We start from the raw sequence: 22,823 nt of genomic DNA on the forward strand, positions 1-22,823 counted from the left end.
CAAATAGTCCAGCACCACACAGGTTAACGCTATCAGTAGAACAACGATAGATTAACAGGGAACAGGGCAAGTCTCTTGAAGAGCCGGGTGGAATCCGCAGCTGAGCAGCACCAAAGGACCCACATGCATGTGCCTGCAAACTCCGCAAGTCCAAACAGCATGAGGAAATCTTTGCCCGGCTTTCTTGCTAAAGAGAATAGAAGAGTCCCCCCTCCCTGCAATCCTGTAATGCTCAGATGTGTTTACAGCAAAATGCATAGGAAAAATGCCCCCTCCTTTCCCCAAAAGGAAGAGATGCAATCAGGGTGGGAGGCAGAGGTTCGTGCCCCTGAGGCTCTCCACTCACCTGTCACTGGGAAGTGGAGGAGAGCTGTGGGGATTTGCTTGGAGGACAGAAAGCACTCCAGAGTTCTAGCCTACAGACAGCTGGAAGTTGTGGGGAAGATTCGGCTTGCAGGGGCTGGGACCTGCACAATAGGGAGGGACTCCTTACTGGCCAGGGGTTTCCTGCCCCCCCACTCAAGTCCCAGACATGATTCTCATTCCCTCACAGCCAGGAAGCGGTGAGGAAGTGATGTGCAGGGAGATAACACTGCACACGGAGCAAAAGGCGGCATAGTGGAGGCCAGAGACCATCCCCCAGGGGAACAGGGCTTCCTGGCTCTGTAGGCAGCATCCATCCCCTGTTGCAAGGCTACAAGGCGGAACGGAGCTCCCTGTCGCCTGCCGGGGGAAGAAAAGGTCCCAACACTCCCCATCACCCACTAGCCACTCTGCTTCGAGAACAAGTTAGGCCGATCTACAGAGGGCCTGCTGCTGGCCCCCAGCACCGAGGGATCCCTGAAATGGGGACATTCTCCGAAAGCTCTGGACTAGCAGGGGGATTTCCAGAAGTGGAAGAACTGCAGCCTGGAAGAACCGCCTGGCTCAGTCTCAACACTCACCCCACGCAGGAAGTGGCTGGGACAGAGTGCAGGAAGGGTGAGATCATTGCCAGATCTGTGCTAGAAGCCGTGGGATTGGGACTAAAGGAACCTGGGTGTGTGCATGCCTGTATGTGCCGGGAAGGGTCAGGCAGGGAGACCAACAGCAACCCTAGGCCTGGAGTGAACAGCACCTGTGGCTGTCCACGAACCCAACTCGGCCCTGCAAGGCCCGGTGGCTGTGGTTGTGTGTTGGCCAACAATGCACAGCCAGGATGCTCTGGTTCAATGCAGGTGGCCATGTTGAAAGGCAGACTTTGAAAGTCATATACAACATGGCCAAGAAAGAACTCACAGAGACATACCAACTTCTCCAGCCCTCTAATAGGAACTGGTGGAGTGATGTCTTCTGTCCTGCGCTGAAACATGTCTCACCCCCACCCCATTTTTTTTACAGATATCACTTCCCTGGTAGGAAAAATTCAGTTCCCCCTTTGCATTACTATAATTACTCTCTCTATATGTGAATTAGTACAACTTTCTGTTCTCCCAAACAGTGTTCTGCAAAGTGCAAAAGTGTGCAACACTTTCCTACAAACAGCAGCTGGTCTGATTAAAAAAAATCCACTTGAGTGCTGCTTTCACACATACTGAATAATGCACTTTCAATCCACTTAAAAGTGATCTTTGCAAATGGATTTGCCCATTTCACACAGTAAAATACAGTTGCAAAGTGCATTGAAACTGGATTGAAAGTGCATTATTCAGCATGTGTGAAATTCTTCAATCTGTCAAATTATTACATATTTCAGAATCACAGAATTTCTGCTCTTATTAAATCACAGCTAACTCTAGTCTGCAAGAAAAAGATGTAAGCATTTCTGTGGAGGGTGGGAGAGGGAGATGTGTTTCCATGCTCTCCAATACAAGCCCCTGCCCGCAAATCTTAATTCCTGCCACAGGATGGCAGCAGCAACCCAAGCAAAGATTTCCACTATCTGATAAGGGAGTCAGAACAGCTGGCATAGGCAATACATGGAGGGGAGCAGAAATGACTATTCTTTTGCTGGGACATTGAGCGAAGCTCAAGTACAGACCAAGCAAGCACTCCTGGACCAAACACTCCTGTACTGCAGTGCCCAGGAGATCGAATGTAGGAGGAGGATGGGATAGGGGACCAAGATAACTTCTCTAAGGGCTCATTAAGTTTCAGCTCTCAGCCCCTGACCCAGCCCCCGACTGCCTGGTGCCTCTCACCTCCTGATGATCATCTTGAGTGTGCGGTAAGAGCCCTTGATGAGGATCAGAGCCTCCTGCCGAGAGCCGTAGAGCGGGGTCCCGTTGATGTTCACCAGCTCGTCCCCAGGGCGCATCTTCTGCGACAAGGATGCCTTCCCGCCATCCTCCACCTGAACCAAAAGAAGGCCACGTGCCATTTATTTAGATGTTCAGTTTCCTCCCCAATGGGGACCCAAAGCAGCTTACAACACTGCTCTCCCACCATCCATTTCATCCTAACAACAACCCTGTGAGGCAGGTGAGGCTGAGAGCATCACCTGGCCCAAGGTCAGCCAGGGAGTTTCCATGTCACAACCGAGATCCGAACCCAGCACTCTAACAACACCACCATGCTTGCTTGTGAGAGCAAGCAGGTATAATCCCTATGAAGTAATTGGTTTAGCCCAGCAGGGCGGAGTCAGTAGCTAGAGCCAGCTGAGGAAGAAGCTAGTTGCTGGCGAGCTGAATAATTCATCTGCTCTTATCACCTTGAATAAGGTAATCAGAAATGTTGTATGTGAACAATATGACTAAAAGTAGCATTTGTGTATTGTTTGGTTGTTGTCACTGAGACTGTATTATTTTTGCCTGGCTGTAATTCCCCAAGAAGAAGACAGACGCCTGGGTTCCAGTTGCTTCAGATTAAAAAGATTGTGAAAAAGGACTCCGTCAGTTGGTGGGATCCAACAAGCTGAACCTTTTCAAAGACATTGTTGGCTGAAAGTTTCTGTATGGTTGCACTTATGAGTTTAGTTAAAGGGAAAAAAATAGTTATATTGTATTTATTGTTAAACAGTTTTTTAAAAAACATTCTTAACTTACAATTCTGCGAAAGTTTGCTTCCTGAGCCCCACAGAACCCATACAAAGAGAAGATTACACAGGCACACCAAGCCCCCACTCAGGAACTTAACACACACCCAGGTGCTCCCTCAGTTGCCCAGCAAATAGGAGCCCCCTACTACAGGGATGAGGAGAAAGACTCTCCAACCTCCTCTTCCAGAGCGGCATTCTTCCCAAGCAGGTCATGCTGCAAGCAAGATGCCTTCAGCATGCACATTCTGCAAAGGTCTGCACCCCCCCCCAAGTGATGCAGATATGAATATTGACTGGAAATTGCTTAGTTTAGCACTGAAGAGAATAAACAAGTCAGCTCACCACCACCACCACCACCACTCCACAATTCTCTTGTGCCCTATTGGTAGCAACTATGGGAAGAGCTTTAAGGGAAAGGAACAATACAGATGGCGCCATCAAATGCCATCCCAGCTTGCTGCAACTCTCAGGGTAGCCCCTTACCCAGGTCACGTCATGTCACACTGACAACTGCACCTCTCTCTCCTCTGCAGCTGGGAGCTAACACCCTGTTTTTAAAGAAAATTAATATACCACTAAGGAAACTGTTTGTGGCCAGTCACAAAGTAAAACATGATTAATTTTTTTTAAAAAACAAAGTTATTCAAATTAATAAAACCTCAGTCAGAGCATGAAAACAGCATAAAACCTTTATCAGCCTAAAACGATCTCATAAAACAATTCTCACACTAAAAGCAAATCTAGCAGAGGGAGATGGTTACTGGCCAAGATTCTCTTTACCTACCTCTCTGCTTCATACTTGCAACTGCTCCGTACAGGAGAGAAGGGGTGCTGGTACAGTCTCCTCCCTTCCCCCCCCAGCCCCCCCCCCCAGCAACCTCTGTATTGATTCCAGCTCACCTCCTAATTTAGGGGCTAAAGAACTCCCGTCTCCCCCAACTCTTCTTCCAAGTAAAAGTACTCTCCTCCTCTGTGCTTTGGAGCTTTCCATCTTCTTGACCTCACCCAGGCTGAAATGGCCCCTTTTCTCTTTGATAAGGGGTCATGGCAAAGATGGGAGGTTCCCAGGCTAATCCCTTGAGAAAGCTGGCTGCTCAGCCCAAACGGGCAGGATAAAGTACAATCCGAAGAAGCAGTGGTGCTAAAACTCCTGGCTGGCACCCGGCTACAGTCTACCCTCACCTACTGGCTGCAGAGTAGTGACCCAGATGAGACTGTTCCTGCCAGCACCGACTCCAGGACCAAGCTAGGGCTGCAGCACCAAGCAGAAGAGAGAGCAGGGCTCAGCCACCCTTCTCCGTCACAGTCACATGGAATGGAGAATGTACGAAGGGGCTCCCTCAGCTGCTTCCCCCGTGGCCCAGACAACACAAGGGCCCATTGTGCTGCCAAAATGCCAGTGGGACTGTCCAGAGCCCACAAAGGTCTTGCGTTGCTGCTCACCAGAGGCGGCCACACTCACACCATGTTCAGCAGCGCAAGTCAAGACCATTTTGGCTAACAGAAGACAGGATGACAGGCAAGCAGGAGCAGGAAAAGTTGCTTAGCACATACAGAGCAACTGGAGACCTCACCACTAACTTGTGTGCTGTGACAAGTGATGAGGCATACCCCCCAAATGTACGTGACTCGACACGATACAAGACCCTTGGTTACAACCCCTTGGTGCTTCCAGGTTTAGCTTCCAAATCCTGCCCTTAGGCTTGCAGGGCTGGGCCGATGTGGGGCACCTGATATGTGCCAAGAGATGCGCCTCTTGCAGTGAAGGAGGTCTCTGCTGCACCCCACAGACAAAAGGCACTAAAGAAATGCCAATATTTCTTTGCCTGTAAGCAGCATGAGTTTTTCATGCCAGGGTGGAACCAGGGTGGCTGTCCCATGGACCCCTGAAAGTCTGACCCAGCCAGAAGTCCCAAAAGACTCAAGTTCACACATCCAGGGCAAACCAAAACCACGAATGCTTTCCCTCCAATTCAGCTTGTAGGCATTATTTTTGCTGTTACTGGACTGCTGTCTGCTTTCATAATTCCATTTTTGCACTGTTTACAACATATCATCTGTGATAACTGGGGTGGGGGGCTGCATTGTTTCTAATTTTTATAATCTTAGACCTATTGCACTGTTGGTGCCATTTGACTGCATTGTTTGTCTTACACTGTATAATCTGCCTTGAGTCTCAGCAAGAAAGGCGGGTTATAAATAAAGTAAATAAATAAACAAACATCCAACTAAGATACTCCCACAGCTGTGACAAGTGTTGAGCATTTACTGCTTCCAGGTTTTTTTCAGGAGGAACAGAGTTCCGGAACCTCTTGAAAATGGTCACATGGCTGGTGGCCCCGCCCCCTGATCTCCTGACAGAGGGGAGTTTAGATTGCCTTCGGAGGGCAATCTAAACTCCCCTCTGTCTGGAGATCAGGGGGTGGGGCCACCAGCCATGTGTCCATTTTCTCCAAGGGCAACCCACTGAGTTCCACCAACTCTTTTCCCAGAAAAAAAGCCCTGACTGCCCATGCACAAAAGAGAGTGGCTTAACACAATGGGGAAGAGTCTTTTTAAGCAAACCCCAAGGCAGGCCACCCTAGAAAAGAGTTGGTGGGGTAGCTCCCTTCCTCAAGCAAGCTCCCAAAGTAGGGCATTGTAACAAAAAATATTTTTGAATATGCAAAAAAACCCAACTGGATCTCGAAGCAGCTGCATGAATTGCCTCTCAGAGCCAATCCTGGAATCATGAAAGTTGAGAAACTTTCTCAAAGCAATGGAAGAAAACAAGATGCCAGTCTAGGCTGTGTCAAGATTTCAAACCAAGATTGGCTCCAACCTCTTCTGGACGAGAGGGCAGGATTTAATAAGTAGTTGAGTGGCAGGGCAAAGTAATGTGAGCTTTGTCCAAATGGAGAGGAGGAGGAGAACCCACCCACCTCCCGGGGAATGAAACCACCCCCAGGTCTCAGACAAAGAACAAATTATCCTGTACAAAGTTTGGGAATCCCCATTATGGAAAAGGCCTGCCAAGGCAGGAATGGGAAGATCAAATTCTGGGAAGAACTGAGATCCAAATCTTTGACTTGGATGATGCATGGCTCAGGCAAAAGGAAACAATGTTCAGGATGTAACACCTCAGGGCTTTTACCACATGTGGCAGTAAGGAGATTGTCAGTCACTGAGGGGCTTCTCATCACAATTCTACTAAGACTCCTTTTTTTAAAAAAAACCCACGAGTCTCTACTTTTAAAGCTGCTTTTCCCCACTGCTCCACAGATCCTCTGCTGGGTCACCACAGCTGCAGACAGAGTGGATGTCGCTACGTCACAAAAGGCAGCTGCTGAAGGACAGCCACTCCAACACTTTAAGTTCTACCATTCCCTTGGAAAGAGCTAAAATAAATGGTTAAGATTACTAAATTCTCTTTTCCCACCCCAAGCCCCCTCTGCTTTTCTTAATGTTGGAATCTTAACTGACGACAAACTTAAAATGACAGGATGAGATACAATTTTAAATAAATGTATATGGAAAACCCTCTGCCACTCAGAATTAATTCGAAACATCTTGAGAGTGGCCAGTTCTAGAGGCTTAGTGACACCATGAAATACCTAGCATTAAAACCAGCAAATGAACTCCAGCAGCTAGGGACTTGTGCCCTCAATTTTAATTCTGTTTAAAAACTCCAAAGTTATGTTAATCACATACAGATACATATGCAGGGGGGGGGGGGGTTGAGTGCAGAAATCTGTCATCCCTGCTGTACAATTTGCAGTGGAATTGGTGATGCTTCTTAACCAAAGTACTTTTGCTCTGCATCTAAGTCCATTAGAATTGTTGCTTGCAGGAAAAGAAGAAACACTCAGTTTGATGCAGCTAAAATCCAGTTCCAGATTTTAAAGCAAGCTTTAGTAGTTGGGTAGATCAACCTTGCAACTAAGGCCAAAGTCACTAGTCCACAAGAACTGCTCACCCTCCTACTGCGGTCCTGAATGAAAAGTCCCAAATCTATTACAAGCACTTCCTGTCTGAATACCTAGAAGAGATTCTTACCTATACACCTTAATGTGGCTATTTGCAAGACTGGGGGGGGGGCAGACTTTCCCTTACCCTCAAATACTGCTGGGAAATCAGCACCTTCGCTCTTCCCCCAAATTAGAATGCCTTTATGATTTTTTTTTAAAATTACAATCTAAATGCAAAGTGATATGCCATAAACTAGCCTTGACGAAAGGCAGGGTACTTCGTTCAAATTCTGATGGGGACCCAACTCTGCTTTGCTGGCAAGAAGTCTAATCACTGTTTGAGGGAATTCAACTGCAGAAAGAGGAACACACGCTTGAGTGCCCTCAGAAGGTAGAAAGGAAAGGGATGCATTTCTCAACCTTTCCCAATCTTCCCTTTCCAGGACTCCCCCTTCCCATTTAGCCACTGCCAGTTCCCCCCCACTCCACTCCTGGATCTCCCAACATGTCTACTGCAACTCCAAATACACAGAGCTCAGTTATGTACAAAATCAGCACATTCTCTCCAAATGCCGCGAGGGGCTGAGCTCAGATCTGAAAGAAAACAAACAATCCTCTGCTCTAAACTCCGGGTCTGCATCCCGCGCATCTCAGCCGCATTTCGGAAATAGAGTCCAGATGGGGACGGCCAGCACACAGTTGGAGGGCCTGGCACATTCAGAGCAAGAAGAGAGGCTCTCATTCCTCAAATCCCAGCTGGAGGCAATAGGGAGCTTGGAGTTTGCCGGGGTGGAGCAAACAGCAGGCCTGGACTATAAGCACACTGGATGTGGAGACTGTATGTATGTCTCTAAAGCCCTAGTCCTGCAAGCGAATGCCAGTGGTTTTCAAACTATAGGGTTCTTCGGAAGTTTATCAAAAGTTCTGGCCCCAATCCTGTGCTCTTTTCCCATCCAAGCTTATCTACAATGGGAAACTCAGCTGCCTGCATCCCTGCATCTGCCTGGCAACGTCTCCAGTTTCCAAGAGCCGCAAACAGCTTGCAAAGTGAGCCCAAGAAACCTCGCCTGCTGTAGGAACCCAGATGGGGGGGGGGTCCTGCACACAGCACAAGAGGCCCAGAATAAGTGGGGTGTGGCAGGCCAGCAACAGAAAAGCCAGAGCACTTGACAGCCCAGGTGTAAGAGGCCAAAACCCAGTTCATCTTTCTGTGGCACTGAGCCCAAGCAAGAGGGAGGCAGCAGGGGCATAGTGTCTAGACACTCCACCTATCTGGGGAGTCTGGGAATCACATAGCACAATTACTAATTAGATGCAGTGCCAAGAACATCAATTAGAAAATGGGCTCCAAAACCCCTTCAACAAGAAGATATGTAGAACAGCCGGGTTTCAAAAAATAAATGAGAAAGAACGGGACAGCTTTGGAGACAGAGACGTTGCGGCCCAAAATTGCCAAGGAGGCTCACTGAGCATGCTGGGCACATACAGGATCGACACTGAGCTTTAGGTGAAGGGCAGTGATAAAGCAGCAATTCATGTGTTTAGGGAGGGGATATTTTAAACGAGTTAAGCTACATGTTGTGATGCTTCTAGCCCTGAAGTGCTATAGGCCAGTTGTAATTCCAACTCCACAAGGAAAACTTGAAGATGGCAGAGAGTCATCAATCAACTTCTTGGGGAAAGAAAATGCAGGAGTTAGCCGTGTTAGTCTGTAGTAGCAAAATCAAAAAGAGTCCAGTAGTACCTTTAAGACTAACCACCTTTATTGTAGCATAAGCTTTCGAGAATCACAGTTCTCTTCGTCAGATCTGACGAAGAGAACTGTGATTCTTGAAAGCTTATGCTACAATAAAGTTGGTTAGTCTTAAAGGTGCTACTGGACTCTTTCTGATTTTGGGGAAAGAAGACTCTCAAGACCACACAGCATTGCCCCAGTGAAACCAAAAAACTCCCTCAAAAGCTGGGCTGTATGGATTCCTCTGACCTATCTTAATAGCAGATGTGCAACAGGGCACATCAAAACCCATGGAGGCTAAGACCAGGACTTTCAACCTCTCTCAGCCCAGCCCAAGGCAGGGAAATCAGGATACTTTTCTTAGCCTTCAGTGAGCCATAATGGAGGGAGCAAAAGTGGAAGCTTTAAAAATGGAGCCTTCTGCCACATTAGCTACAGGGGATCGATCCAACTGATGCCTACAGACAGGGACAGATGTGCCTCTGGGGGGCTGAATGTATGCATGCATTTAATTAACATCTTCAGGCAGTGGTTGCAAAATCTGGAGTTTCACATTGCCTGGAATTGTGAAGGTGAGGACAACCGCAACATGCCATGGCGCCTTAAAAGATCTGAGGCTGGGAGGATTTTAGTGAACCAACAAGGAGGACCGTGAAATCCTTTCTAGGAAGAGATCACCAAGGCAAAGAGATTCATCACCATTGTCCGGCTTTTCCTCCTGCTCTGCCACATTAAGCTGCAAGAAGATAAGCAGACACGTGCCCCTCCCCACAGGAAACAGCTGGCCTGGCAGCTGGATGGAACCCACAGACTCCCTGCTGTGGGAGGAAGCGCTGTCTCCTCCCCACTTTCTGGAGCACAGTGCTGCTTGCCAGCAGCTGCTCTTCACACCAGAGGTGAGAGGCAAGTGGAGGCGGCAGTATAGACTCAGCCTCCAAGATCCTTCAAGGTGGCACCAAATCAAGGCAAGAGACCTTCCCTCAGTTATGATTTGCTCTCTTCAGACCAGAAGACCACGTCATCATGGGAACCCCCACATTCATCAGTGGGCAGGTACTCATACCTGTGTCAGTAACGTGCGCTATGAGGGGCTGCATTTGAAGAATATTTAGAAACTGCAGAGCAAGATCCGGGTCCAACAGCACCAACTCATTTCCAAGGTAGTCAGTTGTGACAGAGCTGATTATGCCAGAGTAGCACCATCTGTACTGGCTTCTAAGTGGTGTCTGGGCCCAATTCAAGTGCTGTTTTTGACCTCTGAAATGCTAAACTGTGCAGGCCCAGAGTACGTCAAGGACCACATTTTCCTGTATAAGACTACACAGGATTGAAGATCTTCCTCAGTGCCGTGCTGAGCGTGCTTTCTGTGTCAGATGTGAGCTGAGCAAAGCCTTTTCATGGTACCCCATTTATGGAACTCCCTTGCCCGAGCAGCAGCGGAAAAATGCACTATTTGCAGATGGGAGAATTAGCCTAGCTGTATCCTCTTATATTTTTTGGACTGTAATCTATTTGTTTCTCTATCTTCTTCTTCTGCCTTGTAACAGATTTGTATGCTTTAGACAATTTGTGAGCTGCTCAGCAAATTAGAAATAGTTTAAGAGATAAATGCAACAGGTCCGAGAAGCAGATCATTGCCGCTGGAGTGGGGAAAGGCAGTCCAGCCACCAGCTTGCAGGACCTGAGCAAATTGTCCAGTCTTCAGAGAAAGTTCAGAGCATGTCCTGTGGCCACTGCTGACACACAAGATTACAAGGGGGTGGGAGGAAGGAAGTTGCGTTTTGGATCTCGTGCCTGTTGGGCAGGGTTCTCTGACTACCAAAATGGGGAAGGCTAGGCATGGCAATTTGGAGAAAGGAGGAGCCGTATGTCTTTTGGCACAACATCAGACCCCAGCATCCAGGAGGGAGTAGGGAGGAAAGAGGGCAGGGCTAGGCCTGAGAGCACAAAAAAGGGAGTTCATGGGCTGAAGGCTAATTATGGCACAAAGAGGCCCTTGTTCTTGCTTCGGCCGCTGGTGACTTTGCCACAAGAGGGCAAGGAAGATGCTCGCTGTCCTTGCCATCCCACCCTGTCAAAGAAGCCAAAAGAGGGGCTTCCTTTTTCAACCCCACTGAGAGGGAACCCAGGCACACCCACCTCTCCCCAAAGCCCATGCCCTTCGTTTGCACATACAAAATCCAAGGAAGTTGTTCAAGTTTGCATCAGCTATATCATTAACCCAACACTGATCAGCAAGTTGCAGAAAGCTTGGAATTTCTCTTGCAAGCAAAACAAAAAGGATTGAGGCGTAGGGAAACATAGAAAGGAAGCTATGTGGAGGAGAAGGGAATTCTGATCATATTTGGGAGCCTGCAGCCCTAGCCAAGATGTTGGTAATGTCTTTTTACAAGCATACCAATCTTTGGACAGATGGTTTAGGCTTAAAAGAAAAATAGCATGCAAAGAAATCCAGATATTTAGGAGATGTAAATCTGGAGTTTAATTTTAGACACCACCCTGGCTCAGCAGGCCTATGCGTTTTACCCCCCTCTTCCTTCAAGTAGCCCAGGGAGGTATATGGGTCTCCCTCACCTTCACTTTTTATTCTCACAACTTTGTGAAGTAGGAATGTGCAACTAGCCCAAGGTCACCCAATGCACTTCAGAGCAGAGCAGGGACTTGAACCCAGTTATCTGAAATCCTAGTCCAACTAACTGCTATAGTGCAGTGCCTGTCCAATGAATCAGCTGTCATGCCTCCATGAAGAAACAAGCCAAGCTCAGAGCGAACAGCCAGCCATTGCTGGGCAGTTACATGCTGAAGACAACCTCCAGCACAGGCAAAGCAGTTTGCATCCTGAGCTTCATTTCTTAAGAGAGAGAGAGAGGTTCCAGGGCTAAACTTCAGCTCCGTTCACTTCCAGAGGTGACTCACATTACTCGCCAACTGCATCTTCCTTGCAGATGTTTTGCTACAATGTAGCTTCCTTACAACAACACTCATTACCGTTGTTCCTTTTTTTGTCCTGCTTCCATGCCCTGTTACCCACCCATCCACCCCCTGCAGTGGTGTGATTTTTTTCCAAACCTGGTTTGGTCCGATTTTTTTGGGAAATCACAGTCAAAGGACTGCTGCATGCTGTGCAGAAGGGAAGCTGCACATTTTTACATCTCTTGGCCACATAGGCGCCATTTTCCCTGCCTCAGACCCCTGTGGCTTTCATCCCCCCACCCATTAACCAGAGATTTTTCAGGCTTTAAAAAAATACAGTTAAAGCACTATCGCCATAGGTCAATCACCATCGTTTAAAAAAAATCACCCCACTCCAAAATCCTCTGGTGGTGCCAGGAGGATTGGTGGCGGCAGCAACGGGGGGGGGGGGGGGCAGAGGCAAAGAAAGAGCAAGGAAAACGACTGTGTGGCCATCCCGTTGCTGCTGCTGCTGCAATCACCTCTGAATCCACAATGGCAATAAAGCTTCGTGGAGCATTTCTGTGTGGAAGAAGCCAAGCCACAGCTGTCTCATATTCATAGCGGCAATGGAAGGGACACGGACAAACATCGCTATGTGGAAGTGACCACAGCGAACAGCAGAAGCCACTTCTTACAACTATTTCAGCAGCCCACAGCCAGGGGGGCAGAGGGAGGCCTGCTGCATTGACTCCTGGCCCAGGCTGACCAAATCAAACAAACAGTAGTACTTCTTGGCATGCCCCCCACAAGTCACCCTCAATGCTACAGCTACAAGGTAGAATCTGGCAAGTGGCTATTGAAGCACACAAAGCCATCTCAGAACGAGTCAACGCAAGCAGACCCTGAAGCAGTTGCGACATGGATGCCTAGAGACCAGAGGAAATGAGAGAATGCATCACGAAAGCCATCCTCCACACATCTGAAATCTTCTCCTTTCTTCTCCTCCCGCAGGGACCAATCCAGCCCTGGCATCAACAAGGCATTCCACCCAGGGGAGTGGCCTTGCTTCAAGCCCAAGAACCAAGTGCCGGTGCTGGCAGCAAAGGAACAAGGACAGTTAATGATTCACTGCCTGCTGGCCTGCCTGCTCAGCACCCAGCCGACTCTCCTGGCACGGCCACCCACCCTGGGCTGTACCGTCCAGCAAGCGGGTCAGTAGCATCTACAGATGATTAGTGCTGCCCCCAGGAGCACAGTTTTGCCAGCCTAAGTTTATTTCACTTACAGATTCATGTAACAGCATGAAAAAGCATGCAGGGGTGGGCCTTCATCAACTGGGGCAGGTTGCAATACCACCAGCACCCCTAACTACTCTGCACTCTTTCCAGCTACTTTCACACAATCTCCCTATCAGTCAGTCGAACCAACAGTGAATTGGGACGGGGGAGATTGTGTTAGCACCTCCAGTAGGCTCAGGCTGGCACTGCAGCACATCCTCCCCCCATCCCGTGTAGCCCTTCTGCCCACCCACCCACCCTAGTAGTCGGTGAGAAACAGTGTCCTTTGATAGTCTGAGAGGAGGTTAGTCCATAACTGGGAGAAGTGGGTAAGAGAATGTCTGTGGACGGCTTTTGACTACTGCAAAAATCACCGTTATTTGACTATTTAAATTAAGATCAAGTATGTTTCATGTTTTCGAATCTGCAAGTACACTGAAAAGCATATGCATGTATTTTCTTTTCTTTTTTTAAGATAAAGACAGAACATTTCTATCCTCCTCTCCCAAGGCCCATCCTTATAGTTAAGGGTTAGTTCTCTCCCTTACATACATACACATGAGAAAGATGAACTATAAATGGCATAAATAAAATAAAAATAAAACTGCTCCCTTGATAACTAATCTGAAGACAGAAAGCTGCCCAGCAGTATTTGTTCTAACTCACAGCAGCTCTCCCTTGGAAAGATACTTGGGAACATTGGGGATCGAACCTGGAACGTTGTGCCTGCAAAGGAGGCACTCTGCCACCAGGCTTTAAGACCTTCCTTGCAAATGCATGTAGCCATCGCTGATCAAATACCACAGCTGTTGTTTCATTGCAGCCTGTCTTCTAGAATTCTTACACAGCCTTTTATAATGGATAGAAAAGCTCCATGTGGAAGGCCTTGAACCTCAAAGGGAGCTTTTGCAGCAGAGTGGGAGATGCGACATCCATCACCCCAGGAACGCAAGACAGGACGGGTCACCCCCTAATACTGTATAACCAAGAGGGTTGGTGGACATGCCTGGGCTTACAACGGACAGGGTCAGCCTGCTCTACAGGGCCCCACTGTGGGTTATCAGCTACTGAACCAGACAATGCCGGAAAGAAAAGCCTTGTGAAAAGTAAGAAGAGGGAGCAAAGGAAAGCAGAAAGTGCCTCACTGCTAAGCTTGGGAGAGTCCTTTCTGGAACTGCAGACCCTTCCCCATTCGTCTCAGCAAGAACTCTTGGTGCCTTCAGAAATCCACACACTATCACAACACTTGGTTATTAGTTTCTCCTACTGGTCAGGAAGGAGTTTCTGTGGAGATTTAAAACAAATACAGACTGGGTAAACCAACACTTCAGGAAATGTTTTAAGGGGGGGAAGGAGAGAAAGGGTGAAGTGCAGCACAAAGCCTCTTTCACAAGAACCAAATCTAAACCAGGGAAGCAGCAGGCCTGAAACCAAGTTTGGGGCAAGGGAAGCTCCCAGGGCCAGGCAAAAAAGAAACCACCAATCAAAGCTTACACAGCAGCCCCAGGGCCAGGGGTTTAGGGACCATCCATGGGAGACTCAACATGCCAGTGCATGATCTGTGCCAGCAAAGCTACCTCACCTCTGTCTCCACTGCCAAACACAGGCAGGCGGGGTCTCATCTATGGCCTTTCCAGGCAACTGTAAGGCATTTCCACCCCTTCCTCATTCTAACACTGTCAAAATACTTCCCCAAGAGACGCAACTGGCTGAGCTTCATCGGGCCAGAGGAGGAAGAGAAGGAGAAATGGATAGCCAGGGTCCAGACCTACCCCATGCTGAAGCCTCCCCCTCCTACGCAAGTATATATGCAACAGTCTGGCAACTTCATTCCTTCCCCCACAATCTTTTTTCTAGGGTAAAAAATACGTTGGGGCTCAAAATCTTCTTGCTGCTCAAAACTCACCAGATGCTTTGCCAAGCTTGGATTACTCACCCGTTACACCAATCACTCAATAGACAGAGGTGTGAAGCCGCCTTTGCCAGCTAAAGGGGAGGGGGAGGAGATGTGTCCCAGGAACTCTTTTTTAACTCAGGGAATTCTTCAACACCACCAGCCAAACTGAGAAATTTAGCTAATTAATTAAAATATGTGAACCCTGTCTTATTTTCTTAGACTCAAGGCAACTAACAATGCAACCACAAGTTGTTAAGGACTCAAAAAGTCTATTAACATTTTTTAAAAAATCCACAGATTTAAAACGCGCGCAGAAAGCTAAATCCGCTGGAACAATTTGCTTTCCCGAAAATGCCTTCTGAAACAGAACAGTCTTGCATGCCTTCCTAGATGTAGCCGCTGCACCTACTCAAGGAGGCCATTCCAGAACACTGGACCTGCCACTGAGAAAGCCCATGCATGACCTAGCGGCTCCTGTATATAGTCCAAGTCGTGTGTGCATGTTGCCTGCCCCTTGGAAAGATGATACCATGCCACCCACAGAAACTACCAGGCACCCAGTCTCAAACAGCTAGAGCCTAATGCCATGATGGGAAGCAGGAGCCCAGGCACAGGAAGACGGCAGACCTTTGAGAGGTTGCCTTCCTGTTCAAACCCAGCGGTCCCATTTGCAACCCACCACAGACTGCTGAGTTCTTGACCTCCTCCATGCCCCTTTCAACATCCTTCTGATTCTGCCTGTGCTAAGCACCTTCCTCTTGCACCGGCCAGTCTCCAAGCCACAGCTGAGTTTGATTTCAATCACCAAGCTGAGATAAGCAGGAAGCCCCATTCCGGCAGCAGAGCAAGTCCAGCCCAAAAGACATCTCTAGCAGAGGCTGGCACTGGAAAGAATGCATCAACTACCATAAGGAAAAAAGATATATGGCACCAAGTCCCTCCCTGGCACTGGGGCGCACCAGGGGCGAGGGTGCTTTATGCTCATAAGGAAACGAGGCTTGCTACTTTTTAGGCAAGGTAACTGCTAAGTTTCATCTGCTACTCCCGTTTTAACTAATGGCGAGTCTGGGCTCAGGGCAGCAGATGGTTCTTCCCAGGCATTGCCACTTAAAGGGTCTCAGGTTGGAAGGTATATTATCTTCCTCTGCAGGGCAGTCGCTGCCAGTTATGGCAGGCAATGCCCAAGTAAACAGACTGGTAGTTTGACTCCCATTTCAGCTCCAGCTCAGAGTTCTAAGACTAAGCATAAGTGACCCCCGTCCTCAGAGATGCCCAAGAGGCCCAGAAGCCCGGCTGGATGGTGACTTCCACTCTACAGCTGACCAAGCCACAGACGCTAGGACAAGATGCCCGGCGAGGGGCGGACGCAATCCTTGAGCGAAGGCGATCGTCCCGCCAGCAAGCCCTCCCCACGCCCGCAGGGCTCCGCAAGTCTGCAACGGGCTGCCCCCCTGCTTGCAACGCCCCCCCCCCGCACCCCGACCATTCTGAGCCAGGCCGAACTCCGGCCCAAACTCGAAACTCCGGGAGACCCAACCAAATGGCGGCGGCGTGAGAGCGCGCAAGGCGACGCGGCGGCGGCGGCGGCACCCTGCACAGCCTCGGAGTGCGCCAGCAGGGCAGCCCCGCGTGGCGAGCGACGGGCCCGGGAAGCGCGGCGCGGGCCTCTCACCTTGGAGACGATGAGGGGCTCGCCGTGCTCCAGCCCGCCGCGCAGAGTGAAGCCCCAGGGCGCGCCGCCCCCCAGCTGCACGTGCACGTACTGGAAGGAGACCAGCAGCCGGCTGGCTGTCGGGCTCTCCCGCCGCCGCGACTGCGCCTCCTCCCCGGCCGGCCGCGCCATGGCACCATCCCGCAGCCCTTCGCGCGCGGCGGGCCGGCCCAGATGGACTGCCGCTCGGCATCAATGGACGAGGGCGGCTCGCAGGAGGGGCGGGGCGGGGCGGCCGCGGTGGGTGGGGCAGGCAGAGGCGGGCGGAGCCGGCCTGGCTGGCGTGCCTCGCTGCTAGGCAGCGCCGGCCTCTACCTCCGAGGAAGCTCCCGTTGCAGCCCCTGAGCCGCCCTTTCAGGTCCCGGCCTGACGTGGCCAAACCGTGGCGAAAGAGCGGGTTTTCCGACGGCAACTCCGCTTTGCGTAAATTATAATCTGGAGCAAAAAGCACGCTATTTGTTCCTCTTGGCACATCCTTTCGCCTTGGGCGCTGACGAAGGGACCTGTGGCTCTCGAACGGTCATATCCTGGAAATCTGGTTGGTCTTGAAAAGGTGCACTGGACCCGAATCGTGCCCTTTCATCTTCATAATTGAGGTGCTTAGAGTGCGACAAGGACTGGGTTGGTTTGGGGGGTCCCGCCTCTAGTGGGCTAGCGATTCGAATTTAAAAGTCAGGAAGCTGCAGTTGCTCCGGATGAAAGCTCGGCAGCAGTCTGTGCCGTGGAGCCCTGCAAGGGAGTTACAGTACAGAAGCGACCCTTGCACATGCTCAAGTGCTTCTCGGCCCGAGCGCACGCACTTAGCACATTCCAGAAGGGCAGCCGTGTGAGTCCGATGCCGCCAAGACAACAAAAGAGGCACGCAACGCCTTAAAGTCTAACACAAATATATTGTGGCAGAAGCTTTCCTGAGTGACAGCTTGTTTACTTGAAAGTAAGCCCCATTGTGTTCTAGGAGATTTACTCCCTTGAGCATGTGTGAGGATTGCAGCCTTTTTTTGGCAATAACCTCATGCCCCAGACCTACGCACAGCCTTGAAAACAGGTTCGGCTGCTGTTGAATCCTTATTCACACGATCCCCTTAAGGGAAACCTGGACCCATCATTCTTTCTAAGGGTGCCAAAACCAAGCTGTCTCAGTAGCATTCCCATGTACCACATTTAAAATAAATAAATAAATCCGTACATGCTGAAAGAGTGGTAGAAGGCACTGCTCTGACTTTGGAAAGGGAGGGTTAATGCTGTAATTGATTCAGGCAGTTTCTAGCCAGAAAGGAGCAGTGCATCAAGACTGTCAGACAAGAACAGGGGAGATTCGAGTTCAAATCCCCACTAAACCATGAAGGTCACCAAGTGACCCTGGGCCACTAACTTACCTCACAGGGCTGTTGCATGGTCAAAATAGGGTTGAAGGCTCAAGTACAGCAACTTGAGTTTTTTGGGGGAAAGGTGAGATAGAAATGTAATGCTAGGCTATGCTTCCATTCATCGAATGGCATTGGAAAACAAACACACAACATAATAGCATAGTAAAAAAAAAAACCTCACAACATCTTTGGGGGTTAAGAACTGGCTTTAAAGGCTCTTTCAAAATCTCCCTGGCCACTTTGTCCTCACAGATGCACGGTGAAAATGAAAACTATGGAGTAGAAAGGAAAGACAGTGAAGGGCCAGGAGTGGGAGAGGGGAGTTGTGTGAAAAGCATTGTTTGGATGAGGAGGTCAAATGTCTTGGGTTGCCTCTTTGTGAATCCAAAGCTGTATTTGTTTAGGAGCTGTGAGGAAAGGACCTTCCACACACACAAGCTCCTTCTCCCTTTCTATGCATCTGAATTCACAGCTATTTACTCAAAACAAAGTTGCCTACGCACTGGACCTAGAGTTACCTTATGTAACACCACCGCACCAACAGCAGACAGGCTGGCTCCTCCTTCCCTCCCTTGTGAGGACTCGGCACATCCACAGCAGCCTGGAGAAGGTAGAAACGGTTTTTCCAAGCCTGTCCACAGCGTGGCTGGTGGAAACTTTCCATCTTCTCTCTGTCCTGCTTCACGTTCACTCGCCCAGCTCCTGCTCAGGCCTGGACTGGGAAGTCAAAATGGCCCTGGAGTAACCTAGGCTGAGTGGCCCGTGCAGTGCTAAACAGAGCCACTGAGACCCGGCTGTGCTTGCTCCTAGCTGCCAGTAGCCCTCTGGGGCAGTGGCCCACCAGGAGCATTTCCCTGCGAGTTAAATGGTCAGCCCACCCCTGTTCCCGGCCCCTCTTCAGTCTTTATGAAATGGGAGAGCTCTAAGGAGAAAGGGAATAGAAGAGGAAAAATATGAGGCCTAAAGTGGAATCTGGTAAAGAGAACTTCCCTTATATCAAGGAATTTAAGATTCTGGGGCAGTTTCTCAGGCACCCTGAAAATTGTGCAAAGGAAATGGGCTTCCACAGGGAAGCAAAGAGAGCAGTTTGGTGACCTTTGGTCCTGTGTTGCAGTGAGCAACTCTAAAAGGCTGAGAATGAGAAAGATGAGAAACAGCACGCCTGTGCCCCCGTGCCCAGCCAGAATATGCACACAGGAGGGAGTGAGCCACCTCCCAAAACACAAGTACACATCGCTGGCCAACATACAGTACTGCCTAAGGCATGCACATTATGGCTCTCTGAATACCTCCCACCGGCTGCCCCCAACTCTGTCAGCACAAGGGCCAGACAATCATTAACACAACCCTGGGAAACAACAACCATCTTCTATTACACAGCTGGAAGGCCAGGAAGAGGGGGGGGGGAGTCCGTTTTGGTCATGAGGTTCTTCTCTGTCCTTGGATGGCCTTTGCTACAAGCTATTTGATTTGGCTGTGAAGGCCAGAGAAGGGAGCTGGATTTGAATTAGGGACCAGCCCTGGAGCCTGATTTTAACGCCAAAAGCTCACTCAGCACTTGGAAACAGAGCTGCTGCCTCCTGCTTACAATGGCATTCATGTTGAAATGTGGGGCCCTGCTAGGGCACAGCGGCGTTCCGAAAGACTCTGCTTTTCAGCAGGATCTTTGCATGTTGATCTCTGGTTACATGCTCTGGTTACACTTTTAAGCAAAGAGGAAGACAAAGCAGTGCTGTATTGCAGGTTGTAGCACCCCCTACTGGATGCAGTTGCATGTACACATAGCCATCTCCACCTCTGTCCATGCTTCAAGTTGAACCAAGTTGCTGCCCCCTGTAAAAACTCCATCAGCAATAAATTAGGCTTCGATGCCAAGGGCCTGTCCCCCTCCCTCTCTGAAACGGGCTATTATCCTTGCTCTTCACAAATTATATGAGATGCATTCTGAGCCTTCCAAGTCAGTGGGAGTAATTCTTTTTATTTAATTTTTTTTTAAAAGAAACAAGAAAAACAGCACGGCAACTAAAACAAAAATGCAAGTGGCATCTGCAAAAAGCCTCAGTGTTGCAAGACATGGCACCTTTATGTGGTTGCCTCCTTGACTGCCAGCAAAGCTGCCCTCCGTTCACAGGAGGATCAGTAAGCACAGAATCCTAAACTCCAACAATATGCTCCTAATGCATTTATGCTCTTCTAAACCCACTGACTTCAATAGGCTTAGAAGTTTGTAACTGCTGTAACTCTGCTTAAGACTGCACTGTTGGTCAACTATACATTGAAAAGTGGTTCAATGAGAACGCAGTATTGCTACGTTGGCAGCATATCCATTATGATCTCTCAGAGATTGTAAATCCATGAAAATGTATTAAGTGTCAGTCTCCAGACATTGACTGAGAACTACTCTAACCACTTCTGGAAGCAGCTATGCATCTATTTTGCTCAGCTATACTCCATTCTAGCTATGGTGCCTTTTTTCCTGCCCTCTGATCGCTCCTAACCCAAAGGCTGTCCGGCTTCAGAATAAAACAGAAATCTAGTAGCACATTAAAGACTAACAAATTTTATTCCAGCATAAACTTCCATGAATTCAAGCTAACTTTATCAGATGCATTGGAACAACCTTCTAGTGTTAGGGTTGCCAATGATGTAGAAGAAAATTCAGCCCCATTAAAAGAGGCATAATGGGAACCCTATTTATCAGGTGATGTTATTTGCCACCATACAGGGAAAAGCTTTAACTACCCATTTCCAAAATTGTGCCCCCGTTAAAGAGGCAAGACATTTCTTCTCCAGGTTATTAGAAACTCTGCTTAGAAGCCTACAAGGAAGCAAGATACTCTCTCTGCAATTTTTCCAAGAATTCAGTTTCCCCATAAATGCTTTTTTTTTTAAATGGATTAGAGGCTAACCATCTCCTGAAGCGCTCTCTAGATTACTTGTCCTTTGCTCTTCTGCCCTGCCCCCTCTCCTTTCCCCCTCTACCCCCAGTCATTCTGCTGGGACTTGCCCTCATTCAGCAATTGTCTTAAAATTCACCCACCTCATTACGCAACAGACCCAGTTCATTTTGCCAACGGCTTCTCTCAGCTCCTGAACAAGGGAGTGTCTCAGACTGACTCCCCCTTGGATCTCTATTTATAGCTGTCAAGTGCCTCCAGGTGGGAGATGCCTGCCTGGAAACTTTGAGACTAGTGCTGAAATGAACACAGCTGCTGTCTGGGGAGCAGAGGGAAAGCCCTGATTTTGAGTCTTCTGCGCTGGGTCATGCAACAGGCAAAGAAGACTTTCTGGACTGGTCTCCAAGATACACATCAGGTAGGACCCCATCAGCTATACATTTTCAGGGATAGGAGCTGCAAGGTAAGCTATTACTCATTTCAACCTCTGTCTTGATTTATAGTGAAGTTTTCCAGCATCCAGTGCCCCCAAAGCATTCACAGCCCCCATGCTGAGTCAATCATTAACATTTCCTTTTACAGATGAGGGGCTGAGCAGAAGCACAAAGTCACATGGTGGGAGACGCAAACACAAATCTGCTGCAGGCCAGTTAAACCTCTATCCAGTGAAAGAGCCGAAGTCTCAAACACATTATTTTGTGGAAGGAAACCCATGCAAAATCAATTCTCCCTTGCTCAGAGGAAACCTACAGGGAGAAGCAACAAACACACACGTGGCTAAGCAGTACCACTCCACAGGCCCTGCATCCAGCACCCCACTCAGCCCCAACCCACCTGGCAAGCCTCATACGGTTCACTGGCTGTTTGCCCCTTCCTCACCGGACAGCCCACAAAACCTGTTCTAACTAGGCCCTCCTTTAGTGTTAGGCTGCTGGAGCCAACCCAAAAACTCCCTTTTCTGTCTCCCAAAGCAGGGCCGTTTCCAGACGGCCCCCCGCCTCGCGAAACGTCGCGCGTCGTCGCGCGTCGTTGCGCAGAAAACGCGAAATATCGCGTTTTCTCGCGCGAGTTTTGCGCGACGTCGCGCAAAACTCGCGCGAGAAAACGCGATATTTCGCGTTTTCTGTGCAACGACGCGCGACGACGCGCAACGTTTCGCGAGGCGGGGGGCCGTCTGGAAACGGCCCAGGGCTGCTGCTGGTGCAAGCCTCAACCCCCGGCCTCTGCTCCAGCCTCTGTGCAGCAACAGCAGCTCCTTGCTTGTGTGCTCAGCCCTCTCCCTCTGATGCTTGAGCCAGTGGAAGAAGCAGACACACACTCCCCAACAGAGAATGCAGAATGGGTGCCAGGGGTGGAAGTGGGAGCGACATGGATGTGTCAGCTGCTACTGCAGCAACAGCAGCGAGGCAGAACAGGAGGATTCCAGACCTCCCTGCTGTCTGGCCCAGCTCAGCCCACCTCTGGTGGTGCTGGAAGAATGAATCAGAGGGACACGGACTGATCACAATGGAACAAGCCAGGAGGTGTGTCTCAGTCACAGCCAGGCCTTCTTCGAACCAACACGACAGGCTCAGGGCTGGGCTACCTCTTCAACTGAGCATAGTGCAGAGCAAGTCCAGCCAAAGAAGGCTAGACCTGCACTGGGGCTCTTTCCTCCCAAAAGCAGAGTATAGGTGCCTCCTTTTTAAAAATGGTGCCTGGCCTTCACCTAGAGCAACGCTTCCCACCATGGCACCACCAATGTGTTTCCTTGTGCCCATTTCCTCCTTCTCCAAAGCAAAAAGCCAATCCTAGCAGCCACCTGTTCTCTAAATTCCCAAAGTGCCCGGACACTCAGCAAGGTTGGGAGTCCCTGAGCTAGAAAATCTGAAGGATTAACAACTCAGTCTGGAAATCAGAAGACTTTTGGTCTGTGCTAAAGAAGGTTTCCAAAATATGTCAAGGTGTCTATGTTGGTACCCACTTCCTCCTCCCTCCTCCCCCATTTATCCTGCAGTCCAGTGCCAGGCAGCAGAAACAGCCCTGCTACCGTAGTGACACATTGCAGTGGCTTCTCCTTACCTCTGCTCATTTCCCTGCCT

The 22,823-nt window shown here is 49.4% G+C and overlaps 1 protein-coding gene across 2 annotated transcripts in view; it reads right to left on the bottom strand.

Moving 5' to 3' along the window:
• SHROOM4 (shroom family member 4) overlaps positions 1–16,635 on the bottom strand; it is a 33,220-nt gene extending 16,585 nt beyond the window's left edge. Inside the window, exons 1-2 of one of the 2 annotated variants that reach the window (XM_054996080.1) lie at positions 16,440–16,635; positions 2,181–2,332 (exon numbers count right to left, since the gene is read on the bottom strand). In XM_054996080.1, coding sequence (XP_054852055.1) covers positions 2,181–2,332; positions 16,440–16,610 — 323 coding nt within the window. In that variant the 5' untranslated portion in view covers positions 16,611–16,635. Of the gene's footprint in view, positions 1–346; positions 429–2,180; positions 2,333–16,439 lie in introns of those variants that run through there. The other variant, XM_054996081.1, reaches the window with a different exon arrangement.
• Positions 16,636–22,823: the final 6,188 nt, after the last annotated feature.

The sequence above is a fragment of the Eublepharis macularius genome, chromosome 13, assembly GCF_028583425.1.
Source record: "Eublepharis macularius isolate TG4126 chromosome 13, MPM_Emac_v1.0, whole genome shotgun sequence".
Classification (NCBI taxonomy): Eukaryota; Metazoa; Chordata; class Lepidosauria; order Squamata; family Eublepharidae; genus Eublepharis; species Eublepharis macularius.